The sequence below is a fragment of the Maylandia zebra genome, linkage group LG14 (genome assembly GCF_041146795.1).
Source record: "Maylandia zebra isolate NMK-2024a linkage group LG14, Mzebra_GT3a, whole genome shotgun sequence".
NCBI lineage: Eukaryota > Metazoa > Chordata > Actinopteri > Cichliformes > Cichlidae > Maylandia > Maylandia zebra.
The window spans coordinates 35,375,661-35,393,961 of NC_135180.1; the positions used below are offsets into that span (position 1 = coordinate 35,375,661).

Genomic DNA, 18,301 nt, shown 5'->3' on the forward strand with positions numbered 1-18,301 from the left:
AAAGCAATCTGAATTCTCAGAATATATTAATAAATAATTTTAAATAGCCAGTCAACAAAATTACAGTCCTTTGTTGTTGTTTTTTGCTTTCCATGTTCTTCAGTTTCACACATATTAACATTTATTATACAGATTTACACTTTTACTGCACCTGCGCTGAATTGAAAACTAGTTTTTAGTGGTTTGAAATTTAATCTGAAAACTATTAAAAATGAATCTTTTTGTATTTTTTTTGTAGTTACATCACTGTGGTTCAGGTTTGGAAATCTTTATTCACCTCATCGCTGCATGTGAAAAACACCCATAAAGTATGCCTACTAGTGTTAATGTCTGTAAAGTGTGTGTCTGCAAAGAAGCAACCGCAAAGTTTTTGCAGTAGGAAACATTTTATTTGTACATTTACAGATTAATTATACATCATAGATGACATTTGAATAATAGGCTACTGTGAACATGCAGACAGTGAACGTCAGGGAGGCAGAGAGTGAGCCACAGCATGTATAAAGACATATCTCAAAACTCAAAGCAGCACCTTTTCTTATTCTTACCCTTAAAGCTTTTAAACAACACCAACATTAAGCATACCCAGCTTCTCTCTGATGATATATTAAAAAAAAAAAAAAAAAAACCACAAGGTTAAACCTGCCAGTGAAATGTTGATTAAATGGGATACAATCATATTAGAGGATGACAGTAAAGTCAGCAGCAGCAGAGTTGATGTAAAAGAGTGGAGATGTCAACATTTCATCCCCAAATCACACCTTAGAAAGGAAAGATGAAGAATTTAACCTGCAGCATTAAACTAGTAGTATTAGCAGTTTGTAGCTTAGTTTATGTATGCAATGTTAACTCTGCTGCATAAATACACATTTATCCTGAAAGAATTAATAGCTGTGCATCTGGAGATTCCTCCTGTTTTCCCAGGCCGATCTGGAGACAAATATATTTGACTCTGCAGAGAAGTGAGCAGGAAATCCTCAGTGAGAGTCAGATTAACAGGCGATACAGATTAAAGGGAGCAGTGGTGATGTTACTGCAACTGTGCTGGTTAACTTGGAGCAGGGCTGCCAACTTTCTGCTCTCAGTTGGGGTGAGATGAGGGCAGCGATGTTTATGTGGGACAATTAAACACACAAAAATGATGCATGTCACAGGTGAAGGACAGCCTGCATTTCCTCTGATAACTTGTTCGTTTTGCACACTTCTCTATCCCACGCTCTCAGCTGGGATGTACTTGTGGATCAGCGCAGCTGTTTTACTTTTCTATACTAGGTCCATTAAAAATGTGGGAAGCTGTCTCAGAATGTGGGACAGTTTTAAAAGACGATAATCTTTTTTGTGTCATTTTTGGATGCCTCCTCACTTTAAATAACCCAGAAAGAGGAGCAGCGACGTATTTTAGGTAATTTTCAGGATAAATCTGCCAAATTTGTTTTGCTGGTAAAAATTCTAAACGCCTCTTGGCTTATTTTATTGGTTAAATTAATGATTAAAGATGTCGTCCTCCTATACAGCCTGCTGTTACGGTAAACATCCATAAACACTGTAAGTTGAAAAGTTTTTTTGAAAAGCTTTGTTGCAGGGTTAATTAATAGTTCTAAATAACTAATACAGTTAGCTCTGTTGGACTGTTTGGTTAAATATGTGCAGCTGTTTCGCTGTGGGGACTCCCACATGTATCCTTGTGAAGCTGCAGGTATTTAATACACTCACAGGAAAGACTTCCCCCATCAGCTGAAAGCAACAGGATGCTTATGGACCTGTTTTGGTTCTAAAATGGGCAGAAAACACCTGCCCAAAAATAGATGCAAATGGGTGTATTTGTTTTAAATAAAGGAGGGTCTGCAGGTTTGTTTGGACACCGTGAGAATGATGGTGTGCATGTAACCGTTGGCAACCCCGTGTTATAGTTTAAATGTCTATGTGCATGAGGTTCAGCTTTGAAGGCTCGAGCAGCAACGTCCTGCATTTCAAGCTTCTTGAAGTCTTTTATCACCTTCAGACTCAGCTCTCAGGAGTTGGTGAAAAAAAAAAAAAAAAAAGTTCTCCTCCCTCCTCCGTCAGTCCCTCCATCTTTTGTCTCCATCAGTCTGTTCAGAGTTTTAAAGGATATATTAAACCATGTATAAATATATCTTTTTGTCTCATTAATCTCAATCACAGCTCGCAGTGGTTGTCCTCAGCTTTGTAGCGGTCCATGATGCTCAACACATCCTCCAGGATGGATGGGCCCAGATCCAGGTTCAACCCCGCAATGGAGTCAGAGCGCGACACACCAGAGGGCTTTGTGAGGCCAGCGTGGTGGAAGACGGTGCAGGGCGACTCGCTGCGTTCGCTCCGAAGATCCTCGTTGCTCAGGTAGGTGTCGGAGTCCAGGCTGAGGCCCCGGCGAACGTCCTGTGGCCCGCAGATCTCTGACATGGAGTCCTCGGAGGAGCCCTCAGAGAGGGAGCCGGAGGAGGGGACGAGTCTGCGGATGGCTGGGGAGAGGGAGATGTCACGGCAAGGCTCGGACGCCAAGCGACCCACCACGCCGTTCTCACAGAGCGACACAGTCGGGTGCTGCTGGCGCTGACCGTCTCTCTGGCTGCAGCCATTGTTCTGTTTGGGGCTAGCCGCAGGAGGCTGCTGATGGTGGTGGGAGGGACCATCCAGATGGAGGCGCGGCGGTTTGGGTGGAGCCTGTTCGTGAGCGATGAACACAGGCATGGAGATGGTGTTCTTCAGCAGGCCGCTGGACGAGTGCTGGTAATGGAAGCCGTTAAAGGCGTAGCTGTGCACGTCATCTTTCGCGGTGAGGCCCTCTCCCAAGTCTCTCTCCATGCTGTGCGAGCGGGCGTGGCCGTTCTGCGTCCGGCTCGTGGGTGGCAGCATGTCCATCTTACCCTGGAGGAAGCCCACGTCTCCAAACATGTCGCCCTCGCCTTCGGGCCCTACGTGTGCGCTGTGACGCACGTCGCCCAGCGGGGGGCTGATCATATCACCTGAGAGGACGTCCCGGAGCTTCAGCTTCTTTCCCTTCTTGGGAGTCGTTGTTTTTAGGTACATGGGCGTCTTTGCAGGCATCTTGATGTGGCGGTTGGGTTCCTCGGGCCGTTTGAGCTCCAGCAGGAGAAATTCAGCGGGAAGCAAACAGTGCTGAGTTGATAAGAAGCTCTCTTGGCTGTTTTTCCCCACTCTCAGCTCAGATATTCAGTCTGTTCTGCTTCTCCAAGCGAGTAAACAAGTATTTAGGTCGGTCAGAGTAGCGATAGCAACCCGGCGGTTGAGCCTCACACTGACATGTGACTCAGGAAGGGAGAGGAGAAAGGTCTTGATCTCAGATCAGCTCCCTCTGTCTTCCCCTCCTACGCAGAAAATCCATATCAAAGCGAACGCCGAGCCCTCGTCTCCTCAAACTCTCGTCTTTATCCTGGCTCAGGCAAAGAGCACGCAGGGGATCAAGAGTGGGATCTCTGGCTGCCTTGCCGTCTGCTGCCCGGTCGGTCCTCCAAGTTCCTCAGAAACTTCAGGAATGTGACATCAAAACACTGGAGATCTGTGAGGAGAAATCAGAGCGAAAAGGGAGTCAAAAAGCGGCTGAAAGAGATCGAGGGGGAGAGGAAAAGCAGATAGATGGGACAGAGTGAGGAATGAAGCCAGGGGGGAGATTTACAAGCACTTTTTCAGAGAGCCAGAGGACACTTGAAGGAAAACACTCCAAGAATCCACAGTGTTTGCTCAGAGGGCCCTGCCTGCCCCACACTGTGTGAAAATGTGTGACTGGAGGTCCTCGGGCTGCTCTTACAGAGTCACGCATTAGTCTTGCATTCCCAAAGACCCTTCAGCCTCATCAGTGGAAACAAATTACCACACTGAAACTGTCGGTTTCAAAACACCTCGTGCCTAATCACAGCATCTCATCAGGAAATAAAGTGTCTTTCCCGAGAAAGACACAGGGAACACCCGAAGCCTCGAGATCAGAACTCCAGTTATTTAACTGGTTAAACATGTAGAAGTGCAGGTTTTTCAGGACCACAGTTTATCCACAGCTCTTCAGTTTCCACTCTTTTACTTCAGTCATAGCAGATTAAACCTACTAACACTGAGAGTCGCCTCACCAATGGTTAGAAAACAATAAAGGGGTGAAAAAACAGGGAAATATCCGATACTGACAAAGTGTCTGAGGTGAGAATTTGTTCTATGCTCAGTAACACGCTGACATTATGCATCTGTGTTAAATTGCTTAGGAATGGAAAAAACCAGCTAGTGTGAATGGCTGAAAGAGGCCAGTAGTAAAAAGCAGTTTGTGTGTTCAGTAAGAGCAGAAAAGAGTCAAGTGCCAGTCCTTTTACTCACTGAAGTCCAGTTTTTACACCTACAGTGCTTAAAAAAAAAAAAAAAAAAAAAAATGTATTAGAGCATCTGTCATAAAGACAAGTACACAAATAATTTAGATATCTGTCAGAAAAAAAAGACTGAATTTACGTTTAGATACCCAAATCTGAGCCGGCAACCTGAGAAGTGAGAAATTAATCAAGCATTCAACCGCTAAAACTAATTTATTGTTCGTGTTTGCAAAAAAACTAATTTGGTGTCTTAATTAAAAAAAATGTTTTAATATTTTTTCAGTATTTTTGGTAAAAGTACATTTGAAAATTCACAGATAACAACAATTATTATAATTTAATATTAAAAATTTAAAGAGTAAATTACCATTAGACAAAAATAATAGCTAATTACCAGTTCTGTTAATTTAGGGCAGCTGAGGCATAAACCTTAGATTGGGTGATCTTAAAAAAAACAAAAAAAACAACTGTTTTAGTTTTTGATTTTAGTTTATTTAAGGTTACTTTAATAACCCTGGAAACGGCAGTACTTCCCTTGGTAAAAGCTACACTCGCTCTCTCGCTGTCATTTTTGACACCGTCTCTGCTGCACAGAGCTGTTGCTTTTGCTTCTTCAGTGACCCAAAGACTTGCATTCAGACAAGCCTCCATCATTTAATAGGCGAATTAGAGAAAAGCTTTCCATGCATCGTTTAGAAAAACAGAAACAGCAGAACCAGTTCAGAGCCATCTGGTTGTATGTTAAAAACCAGTTGACCCACTTTTGGTCAACCTTTGGAAGAATTTGGTCTTGAATAGTTTGTTTTCTTGTATAATTTTCAGATCTTGTGAGTCAAATTGCTGCTTTATGTGCGGTCTCCGTGTTTAGAAATGAGAGAAGCACGCTCGCAATGAGCATAAAAACATTTTTCTTTAAATCGCACAGCCGTCATGTGTTTCTTGTGACTGCCCGACCCTCACTGGGTGTGTTTACTGAGAATACTTTGGATTGCTTAAACAGATCTCTTTCAACAAATAAAATCTGCCGTCTTGAGTCATATTCGTGCCTCCGTCTGAGTGAAAAAACTTTATCAGCAGGGTTGATTTGTGCAGCTCTGAATCGTTACTGTCCCGGTGTTAAATCTTTGTATTTCTGATGACTCTTATCAGTTCTGACTCAGTCGTGGTTATTTTTCTTTAGCTTTTTAAATACGTAATAAACATTAAAAATACCAGAGTGAGATTTTTAGCTCAGCTTCAGAGTTTCCAGCACATCACAGAGGCATCTGAAGGGGACCTGTGAATCTCACACTGGGGTCAGACTGAGGTCAGGTTAGAGTACAAAAAACATGCGGCTTGAAATTTGAAAGAGGGTCTGAAATGAGTAAACTTTGAGTTCAGTTTGAGATTGAACTGTTTGCTTCTTTTATACAAGTTGCTTCACTTCTTCAGAAATTCTCAGTCCTCCTGTGATTTTGCTCTGGGACAAACTCTCATCAGTTATCAGGATTTTATTTCCGTCTTTTGGTATTTTCCAGCTGCCCCGTCAAACGGAGTTCTTGGGAAACCGCCGGCACAAACGGGAGAACTTCAGCTTTGGTGGAGTCTTTTCGCGTTGCAACATGTATCCTGCGACACATGCAGGCCACCCAGGGGACACGCTTTAATGAGGCCTGAAGTTTCAAAACACTGCTATGTGGAAAAAAAAGATTCCTCACAGGTTACACCCTGGAATAAAAACAGTCAAACGAACAGGAGCAAACACATGCAACACAAGTGAAATTTGCTTTTCTCAAATTCAGTGAACAGAAGGAGAGGGGGAGGTTTCTTTAACCAGCATTCAGAGTGTGAAAACAGAGAGTGTGGCTCTGGGTTCAGGTTCATTTAAGACCGAGGTCAAACTTCACTGTGCTGATAAATGATTAGAAACTATGCAGCTCTCATTTATTCTTTTAATCAAACCAACTGGATGTGTTTTAATAACATTACAAGTAGTTATCCTCTCTGTCAAAACAGAGCCCACTGAGCATTGGTGGTTTTTAGATATCGGAGTGAAAAAAGAAGTGAAATCTTATTTAAAAGCTGCTAAAAACAACTGAGATACACTCCCCGGACGCTTCATTAGGTACAGCTTGCTAGTACTGGTTTTTCGTTCAGAACTGCGTTAATTCTTCATAGCACAGGTTCAACAAGGTGCTGCAAGCTTCCCTCTAAGATTTTGGTACATATTTAGTTGACAGCGTCACACAGTTACTGCAGATTTATCAGCTGCACATCCATGATGTGAATCTCCTGTTCCAGTACATCACAAAGGTGCTCGATTGGATTGAGGCCACTTGAGTAACTGTCTGAGATGATTTGAGGTGTGCGACACAGTGTGTTGTCCTGCTGGAAGCAGTTATCAGTAGATCAGCATGGCTGTAAAGAGATGGACGTGGTCAGCAGCAACACTCAGGTGGACTGAGGACTTTAAATGTTGGTACTAAGGAGCCCAAAGCGTGCCAAGAAAAGCTGACAGGAGTGCGCACTGTGGTCTTCTGCTGCCATAACACATCTCCTTCAAGGTTCGATGTGCTGCATGCTCAGTGATGCTTTTCTGCACAGCTATTTGAGTTAGTGCTGCCTTCTTGTCAGCTCAGCGCAGTCTGGTCTTCTCCTGTGACCTTTGACATAAACAAAGCATTCTTGCCTAGAAAACCGACGCTCATTTTCTCTCTTTTGGACCCTTCCCTGTAAATCCTACGGATGTTTGTGTAAGAAAATCTCAGCAGATCAGCAGCTTCTGCAACACTCAAACCAGCCCGTTTGTCACCAACAACCACACCACACTCAAAGTCACTTAAATCACCTTTCTTCCCTTTTCTGATGCTCAGTTTGACTTTTAACAGGTCGTCTTGATAATGTCGAGAGTTGCATTAATGAGCATGTGAACAGTATAAAATTAAATTGCTGTCTGTATTGACCGGGCAGTTAAATAAAGTGGCTCCAGTTAAGCAGACCTGAATCATTTGTTGTACCGTCTGTTTTAATTAGCTCAGCTCTGACACACGATGGTCTGATGAACTCAAATCTCCGGGATGAAGACACACGGCTCTCTTCTGTGATGAGCAATCGGAAGTTCAGACAGTGTCTGACGGGTGAAAACACCTCAAACCCTTCCCCCGATACATACTGGCAAAGACATGAAAGGGTAACTTCCCCACTTATTAACACTCCAGGTGTTTTCAGCCCAGTTAGCGTCAGGCCTCTATGGAGGCCTAAAGACTTTCTTAATGAGTTTATGGTTTAAATCACGAGTTTGAAGTCTCAATTAACACTATATGATATTCACTCAATATTTTGGTTTCCAGGAATTAGACCAACAAGGAAGATGAAGCAGAGTATGAGTTAGGGTGTGGCTATTTTGTGATTCACAAGTCATCATGAGCGGTTTCTCCCTCAGTTCCACCCCCAGCTGAAAAAAGTCAAAATGGTAAAAGGCTTCAAAAGCCCACTGGTGGGTGACGTTACACTGGTGACATCCATGCTTCTTCATCATCATCGTCATCATCATGTTTCAGATGTCAGATCTTATCCTGCACGACAGCAATTACTGCAGGATAAACATAGTGTAGTAAAAAGTGAAATGGTTCCTCCTGAGTCGTAAGAATGTGGCTAAACTCCAACAAGACTATTTAAAGAAAAAGACACAATTGAGGTCACAGATAATCACGGGTCAATAAAAGCCGATACAGGCCTGATCTGTAACAACTACTGAAACCTCCTAAACCAACGTGGAAGTGCCAGAAACTGCAGTTCAATGAATGACCTCTTGATGTAGCCGCAGTGACGTCACCGGTAAAGTCCTCTGATGAAGCCTCAAGCTGAGGTATCCAACTTTGAAACGAGGGTCACTGCGTACTCATATCCCAACTAAGGCCAGCTATGAAACATGCTTTATCCTCCTTTGTGACTCTAATGCAGACCAACAGTGCAGTTTAACATAGTCCAAGTTCAAACACGAAACTGATGTAACGCACATAAGTTTATAGCTATTGCTAATTTTCAACAATTGTCCCTTGTTGGGCTGACAATCAAAATTTCCAAAAATAAACTTTGCCCTGCGTTCAGTATCACTTCAACCAAGCAACTGACACAACAAACTCATCGGGAAGGTGTTCACCAACGTCATAGAGCGAAGGGGACGTTTTCTATATATCAAGTCGCCCCCTGCTGGACAAGTAAATGCCAGTTTAAGGTATAAATCACCCATTTAACCTGTTTTCAGGCTCTGAGCTTGAAATTATTATCTGAATGACAAGTGGATGCATGCACTGGTGTAGGCTGCCTCTCCACTAACTCACCTCACTGAATTGCACGTCTTGAGTGGAATTTTTGGAGCATTTTGAATGATAAATAATGTGGGTTGTTATGTGGATATTGGTTCTATGAGCCCATCCAAGAAGCTCCAGTTCTGATGGGTGAAATTGAAGCCTATGATTAGGGACAAAACAAGACTTCACCATCCCATAGATGACATTATGGCATCTTTTATTGCCTATTGTACCAGATGTGATTTACACCCTCATTTCCTTCATTTCTCTCTCTGGTCCTACAACAACACTTTGCACAAACAGCTACGAGCAGCAAAGGAACCGAGCAGGGCAGCAACTCTCTCCGTCTGACAGCCAGAACATTAAGATGACATCATAAACAGCTCCGTCTAATTTGAGCCTCTGAGAGTCACAAAGAAAGCGACATTAACTTGTCAGCGCTCATTTTAACACAAAGGGGGCAAAAAAAATACCAGTTATATTTATGCAGCACAAGTCCAAGCAAAGAAACACCACACCTGATGAACTAAAAAAATATATATATAATGAGACTGACCACGACTGTACAAAGACAAACAGGAATAATGGACCGGTCAGAACTGGTACAGAAGGGTGGAGGCTTCTTCAGATGCTGGAGAAACAGTTTCTCTGGATTTTTATGAGTTTTATGGTTAAATTTGACTCAAAAGGCCTGGAAAAGGAGACAAAATGCTTTATTTTTTACCCATATTTTAATGGATCTCTACGTGTCAAAGCTTTGTACGCTATTTATTTGTTATTTTCACATTTGCCAACTAAACTTTCGATAACATGGCCATCAAAACGTATTTCCAGCAGCTTCATGGTCTAACAATCCCAATATGCATCTACAATTACAACACCTACAGACTCAGGAACAGCTGAGAGCAGCAAACAAACTGCTGGGCCTCTCTTTTTGCTGGGCTTTTTACTCTGGCAAAAATACTGTGACAGAAAAAGTCATGTTTGTCCACTCACTCTCAACGAGTTATTCCAGTTAATTCATGAAATAAAACGTGTAAGATGCTTTTAAAAAAAATAGTATCAGATATAACTCAATTTCTAACTAACAGGCTTCATTATTAGTTTTGTGGGATGGGCATGGCTGGCTGGCCTCCTTTCTGAGTGACTGCTTTTATCCGGTGATGAAATAATGGGGGAGGTTTCTTCTGGGATGAAAACAGAGCCTGAAGGTTCAGTAACTAGTCTGATTAGTTAGAAAATGATATGAATCATATTCTATTCCGTCACAGTCATCTTGACGTAATTGCAGTGTTTTTGGCAAAGTGCTCCCCACCACCATCGTCAAAACACCGAATGAGGAAGAATGGCACTCCTTTTCTCCTCTGGAAAATCATGCCTCAAAGTAATCAAGCTGTTCTGGCCCTGACTTTCCTTTTATTTTAATTTGTCACCCATTTGTAGGAGAAAACGTGGTCATATTCCTGCAGCGAAGGCAGTTTTGTGTAGAAGGAGTCGCAGAGCTACAAACTTCGCTTGCATCTAAGTGACAGAGAGGAGACTGTTGTGTAATGTTATTAGTGAGGAAATTCAATCACTGAAGTCATCACCATCACACAGAGAGACGCTCACACTGATGGCTGGGACAGACTTGAATTACTTAATACAAGATCACAAGGAGTGCAATTAATTATGCAGCCAGTTCCCAAAAGATCAGACAACCAATCGCAGCGCTTCTTATTTTTTAGTAGATCTCTCTAAAACCAATTTCTTATCCCTGGCTTTTACCACACACACACACACACGTGTCGGGTATTCCTGTCTTGTGGGGACATCTAATGCTTTCCCTAGCCCCTTACCCTAACCATGAAAAATGAATGGCTAACCCTCACCCTAAACCTGACTGTAACCCTGTCACCAAAAGGACATTTTGAGTCTCAAAATGCCTTCAAACTGGTGGGCACCAGGATTTTGGGCCCCACAAGTAGTAAACTTTCAATTTTTGGTACCCACAAAGATATGAATACACGCTTATACACACGTACCCCTACTGGGAGCTTTGTAGTGTCGATGAAGCGTGACTCCAATGTTTGTTGTCCTTGAGCTCAAGCGTGGGTTCCCAGCGCAATTCTGTCTCAACCACAACATCAACATAAAACTGACGGACCTCTGAGCCTCACTGCGACACACCGAGGTGGGCATCACATACATGTGTACTCCTATTCGCCCTATCAGCCTAAATACGAACGGAGGGAGAAACTCTCAGACGGCTGGTTGGGATTTCTTTGCATCACCTTTCCTGGAAGCTGGAATTTGGGCCACTGCTGATGATGCAATCAACCACAGAGGAGGCCGAACTAACATCTGTTTCTGCTCTCAGGCCCAGTTTGTTTAAAGTCTCTCCACCAAAACGGACCGGAGCCACCCATGAGTCCTGTCATCTCCTGGGACAAACACGTACTACACGCCTGAACGCGCGACTCTGCGGCTGCTTTCATTGTTGTTATTCTCCGCAGAGTGGCGCGTAATTGCGCTCAGCAGGCGACTGTTGACAAAAGCTTTTATTTTCTCCTCCATTAATCCGTTTATTTTTGCCATAAAAGCAAAGCTTACTCCGTCTGTTATCTGGCTGTTTTCCCACAAGGTGGTTTCACGCTAATGCAGTTTGTGTCTGAGAGCTGATGGTGACTAATTTTCCATCTATCATTCGTGCCGTGGGTGTACATCCAGCCTGCTTCTCCTTGGCTGATAACTCACAGCGATTATTGCTAAGTACAGTAAAGCAGACTTCATGTGAAACCCCAGGTGACGCAATGTGCGCTGTAACGAGTCTTTAATGTTGAACAAACCCTTTTTTCTGGCTTTAGGTTTAACGTTACTGTTCCTCCCCCACCCGCTCATAAATGTCTGGAGGATAATAATCAAAAATATTCTATTTTTCTATTCTATTCTATTCTAAAATGCTGCCAAACTGAATGAAGGCGAACTCTAGTTAACTTCCCCTCTCTCCCTCCGTGCGCGTTATGTAACTGCAGCCTCTCAGATCATCCCATGTCCTCCTGAAGCCTTCCTGCAGCTGACTGATTGGTACCATTGGAGCAAATCGACACATGCAGCCACAGATACAGGTCCAGTCAGCTCTGACTGACCCACGAGGCTTTTGTTTTCAAGTATTAATAAACTTTAGCCGATATACATACATATTTTTTACAAAAACAAAACATCAGACTCTTACAGCGAGTGTCTCCTGGCTGTGACCTCCACTCTTGGGTAGTAGTTTGCTCCTGAAGCAGCACATGTAGCAGTGACGTGCTATAAAATAGAGTAATATGTCAGCCTCCCCCGTCTGGGGGGGGGGGATGTCTAAGGCGCTTCTTCTGCAACACTTAATCTTCTTAGAAATTAGATCATCACGAGCCCAGATGGGGAGCGATTGTCCAACATCGCCTATTCTGTCACTGCGCGGTGAGTCAGAGTTGACTGGTGGATGAAATAAGAGTCTGGCTGTATTGTGTCCCCAGAAAAAAAAGTATTTTAGAAATTAAATTCATTAAACACGCATAGCTTTACGTTGTTTATGACGTCAGGAGTCGGGGACACGTGCTGAAACCTTTATTTTTAAACACTGCGTTCCTTCAGATTTGTCTGCTCGTTGAGCCAAACTGCGCAGGCAGCGCACGCTGAAACTAAAGGGAGTGCCTCTCAGAAAACACACACACATGTTCATAAATAAAATCACACACTGCTTCATTCTTCTTATTTTTGTTACACAAAACTACAAATCTCCTCAAAGTGTAATCTATGACCACAAATCAACAGCTGACCACACAAAAAAAAGATAAAATAAAGTGATTTATCTGATATGTACCTACAGTTCCGTCATTCTCCGGGAAATAAACCCACTCTTCTAGTTTGGTTGTAAAATCCACCGACACAGGGCTGAGGTGCAGGGCAGGTAAACCTCTTAGTGACGGCTGATTACTGTCTCTTGAGCGCTCTGAGCGGAGAAAGTAAACTGGTCACCTCTTCGTCCCTTACAGGAGTCAAGTCTGCAGCACTGAGCAGGGAATGCTTCCGGTCATGAATTTCAAAATAAGGTAATCCTCCTCTAAAGCAGCGGTCCCCAACCCCCGGGCCTCGGACCGGTACCGGTCCGTGAGTAGTTTGGTACCGGGCCGCGAGAGTTGAGGCTCAGGTGTAAAATGTATGGTTTTCAGGGTTTTTATCGGTTTTCAGCGTTATTTTGTTATCGTTTTTATTGTTAACTCTGTTTTCCTAGGTCTTTTCATGTGTGTTATGAATAAATCTTTTTTTCGATACTGGTTCTAGTTTTATTTTGTTATATTTATCCGAGACACCTTAAAGGCCGGTCCGTGAAAATATTGTCGGGCATAAACCGGTCCGTGGCGCAAAAAAAGGTTGGGGACCGCTGCTCTAAAGCGCTGTCGCATTTTGTATCACCCACCACCCTTGGACTCAGTGGGGACACTAAATAAATAAATAAATAAAAAGAACTAAGGCAGTATAAAATAACCTTAAACGTGATATTTAATCTTGAACATTTTTTTAAATAAGTTACTTGTTTTATAAAATATAAATATAAAAATAGCCCTGTCTTTGAGAATCACTTTGATAATGAACCCATTTAACGCCTTTTAATCAACACAGAACTCATTTTGGCAAAAACGAGTGTGGGCTTTTATTTTTTAAAGGTAAAGATTAGCTTCCGGTGGCACTGAAGGCGCAGACGCCGTGATTAATAAACTGTTACATGAGCACGTGGGACTGAAACCACCAGAACTTCTCAGATAACACACGAGCGACAGTGTTAATCATACAAATGACCGTGAAAGAGCAGCGAAGCCGCCGAGACACTGAGGCGATGAAACACCTCTTTGATCTACAGGTGCGAAACCATAAAAGGTCACAGGTCACATGGTGAGAATTAGCCTACTATCAGGACGTAGATCCCAGTTTATGACTTCTTTACTGCAGAATGAACTCGTTCATATTTAATTGATCAGTAATTAAATCATCCCCACTGACCCAGAGTGAAACTGAGCAGTTTACTGACCATCTGTTCACTTTAACCAGCCAATTACAGAGCTCTCTTACTGTTGATCTCCTGATGTGACAGACTGTGTGGAGGTGATGAGGGTACTGCTCTTTAATTTGATTAGCAGCAGGCGCGAAACCACAGACCTGCTGCTTTGCAGTCAGCAGCCAGCCTGATGCAGAGTGATTCAGAAAACAGAGCAGGTCTCTCGGATGCCTCACCAGACTTTGTTTAGTGTTCATAAAGAAAAATATGGTGAGACGTTTGGAGAGCTGTGAGCTGCATTCAAAATCTCAGCAATTCACCCTGCAGTTTCTTTTTTTTTTTAGTTGAGCACAGAAGATAAATGCTGTCTGTATTAATCTGTTTAGACATCATCGTGCTGTTAGGTTGGGAAATATATCTGACTCAAGGAATGCGACTCACTTAAAAATATCACGACAGAAAAACATTTTGCTTCTGCTCAACTTGGTTCTGTAGTATATGAAGTTATCACAGAGTTTTTGTGTACGTGACTTCATATACCGACGGCTAACGGTTATGTTAATGTCATATATCCTTCTGTTGTATCTAGGTCAGTGAAATAAACATTTATCCTGTTGTCTCCACAGAGCTATAAAGTCTCAGCATTACAGGGAATAATTATGCATTTTAATTGGCCTTCAGTTTATTTTACTGCTGGAGCACAAAATTTGGAGGCACAGTCTGGTGCTCCCAACAGCATTGGTGCTGGGCATAATTGCTGCAAAGTAATGAGGACTCAACAAATGGAGAATGCAGACGTTTGCTGTTCGCAGGTCAGATTGCAGACACATCTTGTTTACAGCTCCTGAAGGACGCCTGCAAGGCAAATTAAACCCATTCCCTCTTTGCTCATCCACTCGAGTGTGCTTTGAGCCCTTCTGCAAAGAAACGCTGGCGTCTTTTCCGCTGAAGCAGCATCACACAATAAAACTGCACACGTGCAGAACAACCTCCAAAGCACGGGAGATGTTACTTTGGGGATTTGAGGTTTCATTGTGTGCGTTTCTGGAAGCGCTTCATCTTCTTCTGTGACACACAGGGAAGCAAAAAGGGTCCCAGAAGTTCAGCAGCGGTTAAATCTCAAGGTTTTCGGTGGAATTCCTCAAAGCGAGACCAAAACGACTCTAGCTTTATCTCGCTTGCCCACTGTATTACTCTCACTCGCTATCTGCAAGTGTTTGAAGGCGTGTGGAATGTGTAAACTAGATAAGCAAAGAATTACACAAGATGTGGTTAGATCACTGAATCGCAAACACACACAGATTTATGACATCACCTAAGTAATTCAAGATGTAATCAGGGCAGTATGGGGTGGGTCCATCTGCAGATCCATGAGACCACTATCATTTGTCTCTCCCTGACACACACACACATACAAATGCACAGGCCGCCAGGCCCCCCAGGTGCTGCCCCATGCAGAGACCCCCTGAGAGGTTGGTGTTTCTCCACTTCTTAAACACAAAGTCGGGGGTGGAGGTTTGTGTTTGCATTCAATAACAGAGCTTAACCCCAAAGCAAGGACGAGTGTGAGGTCTGTTTAAGTTATTCATGTGAGAACAAAAACAAGAAGGCTATTAAATTAAATCTAAAACTATGAATTGCTTTCATATGAAGCGTTCTGCTTTGTTTTTTGCCTGCAGTTCGTTAAGAGAGGGAAGAGAAACAAGAAGCAGAATTGCAGGAAGAAGGAAAAAGGTTGCATTTCCTCACGCTCTGGAACATGGCACCACGTTGGTCCTGGAAGGCGATGCTGGCAGGCAGGAGCACAGTCAGGGCCAGCCTGTCCTCTCTTATTGTTGGTTATTATGCAAGAGGCTAACTCAGCCAGGTGGAATTAATCTGTCCCCACGAGACACAGATTTCACAATAAAAGACCTGAGATTAAGTTCCAGTGTCGAGTCATCTCAAGACTCACTTCCCAGGAAGATTACTTTCTGTTACACACAATTAAATCTCCATAAAACTCATTTAAATGTAGATTCTGATCATTTAGTATAAATAATACATATCTGCTGAAGTTACACAATATTTTTAGTCTACAGTATAAAATTTAGCTCCCATGGTTAGTTTCAAGTTCATTATTTAAGATTTGTATTGATGTGAAATGAACAGTGCTACTTAACATCTGCTCATTTATTCTTGTCCTATTAGCGCTTGAGTCAGTGTGTCTTTTTTATCTGTATTAGCTTCCTGAAGTACTTCAGATAAACCCAGAAAGCCATAAATCTCAAAAATGCTGTAGCCTCACTGGTCTTAACCCACACAGTCCAGCATGCAGCCCTGCAGTGGCTCTTGGTGAGCGTAGGCGTGTACTTCCATTTCCGAGCAGCGAGAGTCACGAACAACATACAACGGAGACACAAAGTGACCTCATAGGCAGGAATTCTGGGAATCTGTGAGTAAATGAGCCTCCATGTGTTTCCATTTAGTTTGCAGTGATTGAAGCAAACTGCTGCTCCTCAGGGGTGATTGGCCGAAGGAAGAGGGAGAAAAAGAGGAAAATGAATCCTGGAAAACAGACGAGGAAAGGCAAAGAGAAGAGGAAGAAAGACACCAGCTTTGAAATGAGGTAAAGGAAGTTAGTAATACTGACTTGGTTGGAAGTTAGAGGAGTCAATTTCAGATTATATTTACAAATTTCTTTGGAAATTTTATCAAGCCTTAATAATTTAACGGTAATCTAAAAGATCAAACTGGAATTTTTAAAAGAAAAACACAAGTACACATTCATAAACACAAACACGAGAGACATAAACAAGCCCTCTGAGTTTCAGCAGTGAGTTTCGGCCCTTGACAAAGATACGTCCACTGTGAGGACCTGCAGACTGGCCATTTCACATCTCTTTGCACGTGTTTCTGATTGTTTTGTGGATTTTCACTGCCTTTGTGGTCCTGTGTCTCTGGGTAAGGTGAGAGAAAATATCTCAGAAACTACAGGGTTTGAGATTTAATATAAACAGTCATGTTCCTGATTAATCCTATGAAATATTTTGTTCCTCTAGCTCCAAACGCAGGACAGAATTTGCATTTATGTTGCATTTATTAGGTCAAAAACCACTTTACAGCCACCTGGGTAACATCTATAACACTCGAAGCATTTAATGATGCTGGTTTCTCTTTATTACAATTCAATTCTTTCTTATATTCTTCCTGGCAACAACAACAATGCCTGTGGTTATTAACCCTGTATCACCAAGTCTATCATCTTTGATACACAAGCTTTTGAGACCTCTACATCATTCATGCATAAAATACTGGATGTAACAAAAATGATACAAATTAAAACTGATATCTGCAAATTGATATTTTGTTTCTTTTTTACTTTTAATTTGTCTGAAGGTTCACAGTTAAACTTGATTTTAAAAATCAATACACGCTAGTTTACACCCAGCGTCACGGGTGGATGGACTGAATCTATAGGCGGACGCTCCAACGGTAGAATGTTGGTCGAAATTTAACTTCGAGGGGATAAAAGCTTTTTCAAACTTTTTTTTTTGGGCAAAGCTAAGAAAGTTTTCAAGCTTTATTCATTTATTTAAAATGAAATGTGTCAGCTGAGCTTATAGATGCGGTTTTTATGTACCAGTCATTGTTGAAGATTATTTTCAGCTCCAAAATAACTGCCCTGATAATTAAAGTAGTCTCTCATGTGCTATTGGAGGGAGCTTTGTGAAATTGATAACATGTAGATTGCATGAAAAAAAGGCTGACTCAGCCGCTGTGACGTCACCGGCTGTGTTGTAGACAGTTTGAGAGCCTTTAGTTTGGGATTTTGGTCATTGCCATATTTATCCAGCATCTGTTACGAACCATCATATCACAGTAAATGTAAGTCTGGTTTTTGCAGCGAATCGGTCATCGCGTGTAAAATAAAACAATACTGGAAAAACTGGATGCTTTAAAATGTGTTTAGTTCAACCAAATGCTGACACGAGGGCTGGATGTGAGGTCACTGCCTGCTCATCATGTAGTGACTTGTATCCACTTAGAGTATAAAATAAGCCTGTGGATAAACTACTATAAATATTTAAATCAACCTAATCTATCTGTTGTTGCAACACAGGAAGCCCCTTTGATAAATTATCTTGAACATCCTCAGACTGAAGACATAAAATATCAGAGAACAAGTAAATTCAGCAGTGAACAGTGCACCGCTCCTTTAAAAATAACCACATGGATCAAATTAGCCAGATAAAATCAGCTGGCGTGGCTTTGAACTGTGGGGAGTTAAGTTAAAGTGCTTCATGTGCCACTGGGCTTCCCTGCAGATTGACACTGTAAATGTCACGCCATTTTTCCAGCTGGGTTTCTCAGAGAGTCGCCCGGCGGTGGAAACCAAAACAGTGAATGATGTAAGAGGACTGAGGGCATGAAAACACAGGACACCGTAAATGTGTCACTGTGGCCTTAAAATATTCAGCTGTTAACATAAATGCTTGACAGAGACGTGCACGCTTACACAAATACATACGTTCACCTCGACAACTGCAGTGTGTCGTTGCATTAGACATAAACCTTGCTCCTCCAGCCTCTTCAGCCTCCTTCCTTTCCCACAATGCTCTCCTCTTCTTTGGTCTCCCTGCGTTCCTCCCTCTCTCCCTGCACTCCTTCCTCTTTTCCCC

General features: G+C 42.5%; 1 protein-coding gene across 4 annotated transcripts; it reads right to left on the bottom strand.

The window, feature by feature from the left end:
• Positions 1-367: 367 nt before the first annotated feature.
• zgc:154093 (cdc42 effector protein 3) lies at positions 368-15,488 on the bottom strand. 4 transcript variants are annotated; one of them, XM_004569623.3, is made up of 2 exons: positions 15,390-15,488; positions 368-3,538 (listed from the first exon to the last, which is right to left on the bottom strand). In XM_004569623.3, exon 2 carries the CDS (start codon positions 3,064-3,066, stop codon positions 2,158-2,160), a length of 909 nt encoding a protein of 302 aa, XP_004569680.1. In that variant the 5' UTR covers positions 3,067-3,538; positions 15,390-15,488; the 3' UTR covers positions 368-2,157. The 4 variants fall into 4 exon arrangements, with proteins under 4 accessions (XP_004569680.1, XP_004569678.1, XP_004569679.1 ...); XM_004569621.5 differs by lacking the exon at positions 15,390-15,488 and adding an exon at positions 12,472-12,636; XM_004569622.5 differs by lacking the exon at positions 15,390-15,488 and adding an exon at positions 12,468-12,636.
• Positions 15,489-18,301: the final 2,813 nt, after the last annotated feature.